General features: G+C 50.7%; 1 protein-coding gene across 1 annotated transcript in view; it reads right to left on the reverse strand.

The window, feature by feature from the left end:
- coro2ba (coronin, actin binding protein, 2Ba) overlaps positions 1-1827 on the reverse strand; it is a 39328-nt gene extending 37501 nt beyond the window's left edge. Inside the window, exon 1 of the mRNA XM_066701206.1 lies at positions 1573-1827. Coding sequence (XP_066557303.1) covers positions 1573-1587 — 15 coding nt within the window. The 5' untranslated portion in view covers positions 1588-1827. The remainder of the gene's footprint in view (positions 1-1572) is intronic.
- Positions 1828-2535: the final 708 nt, after the last annotated feature.

The following is a 2535-nucleotide window of genomic DNA, read 5'->3' on the forward strand; positions in this document are numbered from 1 at the left end:
AACTATAGATTCTATCCCCTAAACCTAACCCTCATAAAAAACTTTCTGCATTTTAAAATTTTCAATAAAACATCATTTAGTATGTTTTTTCAGCGATTTGCATAATGGAGAAATTGGCAATGTCCTCATAAACCACATTTATAGCATAATAATCTTGTAATTACCAGTTTGTAACCTTAAAAACGGTCCTCGTAAACCACATAAACCCGCCCACTCTCTCTCACACACACACCCGCACACACACACAGACTACAACTGCAGATGAATTGGCCATAAGACCGATCTCCGGACCAGCACAGAAACAGATCGATAAAATACAAATCCACATGGCTTTTATGAATGTCAGAGAGCACAGAGAGCTCCTGCCCTCACTCTCAGCTTCAAATACCAACTTGCTCAACATATACGCACCCAGCTCCCTAACCCCCCACCCCTACTCTCGCACAACACACACACTGTTGCTGGGCTTTGCTTTGAATGACAACCTCTCAGCTTTGTACAGTAATCCAAACAGGACTTTAAAAAAAAAGAAGAAGAAGAACACACATGCACACAGAGGGGAGAGGCAGGCGCTGGGGCTGGGACTGGTGGGACTAAGGGGCAGGGGGAGAGTCAGAGTGGCTACTTCCTCAAGGACAGAGCACTTCAGCCACCAACTCATTTCCCCGTACTTGTCATCATATCAGAAAACGTTCTGTTCTTGGGAAGTTTGGAGAGAAAGAGAGAGACAGAGAGGGAAACAGAGGGGGGTGTGAGAGAGAGAGAGAGAGAGAGAGAGAGAGAGAGAGAGAGAGAGAGAGAGAGAGGGGAGAGAGAGGGAGAGAGACGCAGGCCCTGCTTGTTTGCTGGGGACACCCTGCTCTGCCACGCCTGCATCACACTGCCACGCATTACTGTGGAGGGCAATCTCTCTGCTTCTCTCTGCAGTGAAACTCTGTCCCTTCAATTCATGAAGGTGATTCTGTTTCCTTGCTGACTCCAGCCTTTTTCTTGTTCCCTTGCTCTGCATTTGACCAGGAGCCCAGCACACGGGGGGGCTGGTGTATGTGCCAGGTAGCTGCCAGGACCCCAGATCTGTCAGGTGGCACTATGTGCTTCCCACGGACACTTTCTGAATGGGATTGGACTCCCAGTAACGCACACTGATCCAGCCCTGTGTTCTCCACACTGAGTAAAATAACACAGCAGCAGCTGCAACACTTAAACTGCTGCTCATCGCCAAGTCAGGTATATGTATATATATATATATATATATATATATATATATATATATATATATATATATATATATATATAATGTTTTCTAATGTGCTGCCACAGTCCTGCAGCAGACGAAAGTTCCCTGGGCAGAGGGAACAGTCTTGGCGCAGGAGGAGTGGGTTGCCTCCAGCTCACACACCCTGGCCGACAGATCCCCCTCCCCTCTCTCTCACCTGCCAGTGCCACATCCCTGAGCTCTCCCCTCCTCCTGCAGTGACCGGACTGCAGCACTCGCAGACCCACAAACACACAAACCACCCCTCTCCCTCCCAGGTTTCCCCCCCACCTCCCTCAGCGCTCCTCGGCCCTTACCTTTGTGACAGTCATGCAGAATCTCGTCAGGAAGCAAGCTGGAGTTCCCTGGTGCTGAACGCGGGGAGCCGGCTGGGATCACCACAAGCTCTGCGAATGTGTGCGCAAGACAGCGAGCGAGAGAGAGAGAGAGAGAGAGAGAGAGAGGCAGCCTGCTCTCTCTCGCTGAGTAGACAGAGCCGAATGCTGCTGCTGCTGCTGCTGCAGTGAAGTAATCAGTGACTGTGGTTACTACAACAGGAAGAGCCCAGCAGCCTAGGATCACCCCCCCACTCCCCCTCCTTCTGTGTCTCCACTCTCCTCACACACACACACACCGCTCTACACTCCTCCTCTCCTCAAGGCACAATCTGATTAAAGCTTGCCTAAATTATGCTTATTGAGGCACAGACTGTGGATGTCAGCGTGCCACCGCAGCCCAGCCCAGGGAGACGGGAGACGAGAGAGAGAGAGAGGGAGAGGGTTGGGCCGATAGGGGGAGAAGAAAGACAGAGAGGCAGAGAGAAAGAGACAGATGGGCAGAGGGAAGTGGCAAGGAGAGAGAGAGAGAGAGAGAGAGAGAATGAGAGCGCGAGGCAGGGAGCAACTGATCGGCTTACTGCAGTGAGAGAAAGCGCTGAGATGCTTTGCCTCTAGTATTAACTTATTTGTGTGTGTGTGTGTATGTGTTTGTTTATCGCGTGTGTGCGTGCGTGTGAGTGAGTGGCAGCTGCATGTGTGTGAGAGAGAGTGTGTTTGTGGTTGAGTGGCAGTGAGTGGACCTGATGCAAAGTGAGCACATTTCAAGGTGACATGAGCCTCTGGTGACAGACTGGAGGAGAGACTGAAGCCTGTAAACAGTCGGAGAGCTTGAGCAGTGAGGGAGTTGCTGACACCCTGCAGTCCAGTCCAGTGGGATGACATGGAATATACGAGCCGATTGTGAAACCTCAGCTTCAAGCCTGAGCCATCTAGGCTGTGTGT

Source organism: Amia ocellicauda, chromosome 4 (assembly GCF_036373705.1).
Source record: "Amia ocellicauda isolate fAmiCal2 chromosome 4, fAmiCal2.hap1, whole genome shotgun sequence".
In the NCBI taxonomy this organism is placed as follows: domain Eukaryota; kingdom Metazoa; phylum Chordata; class Actinopteri; order Amiiformes; family Amiidae; genus Amia; species Amia ocellicauda.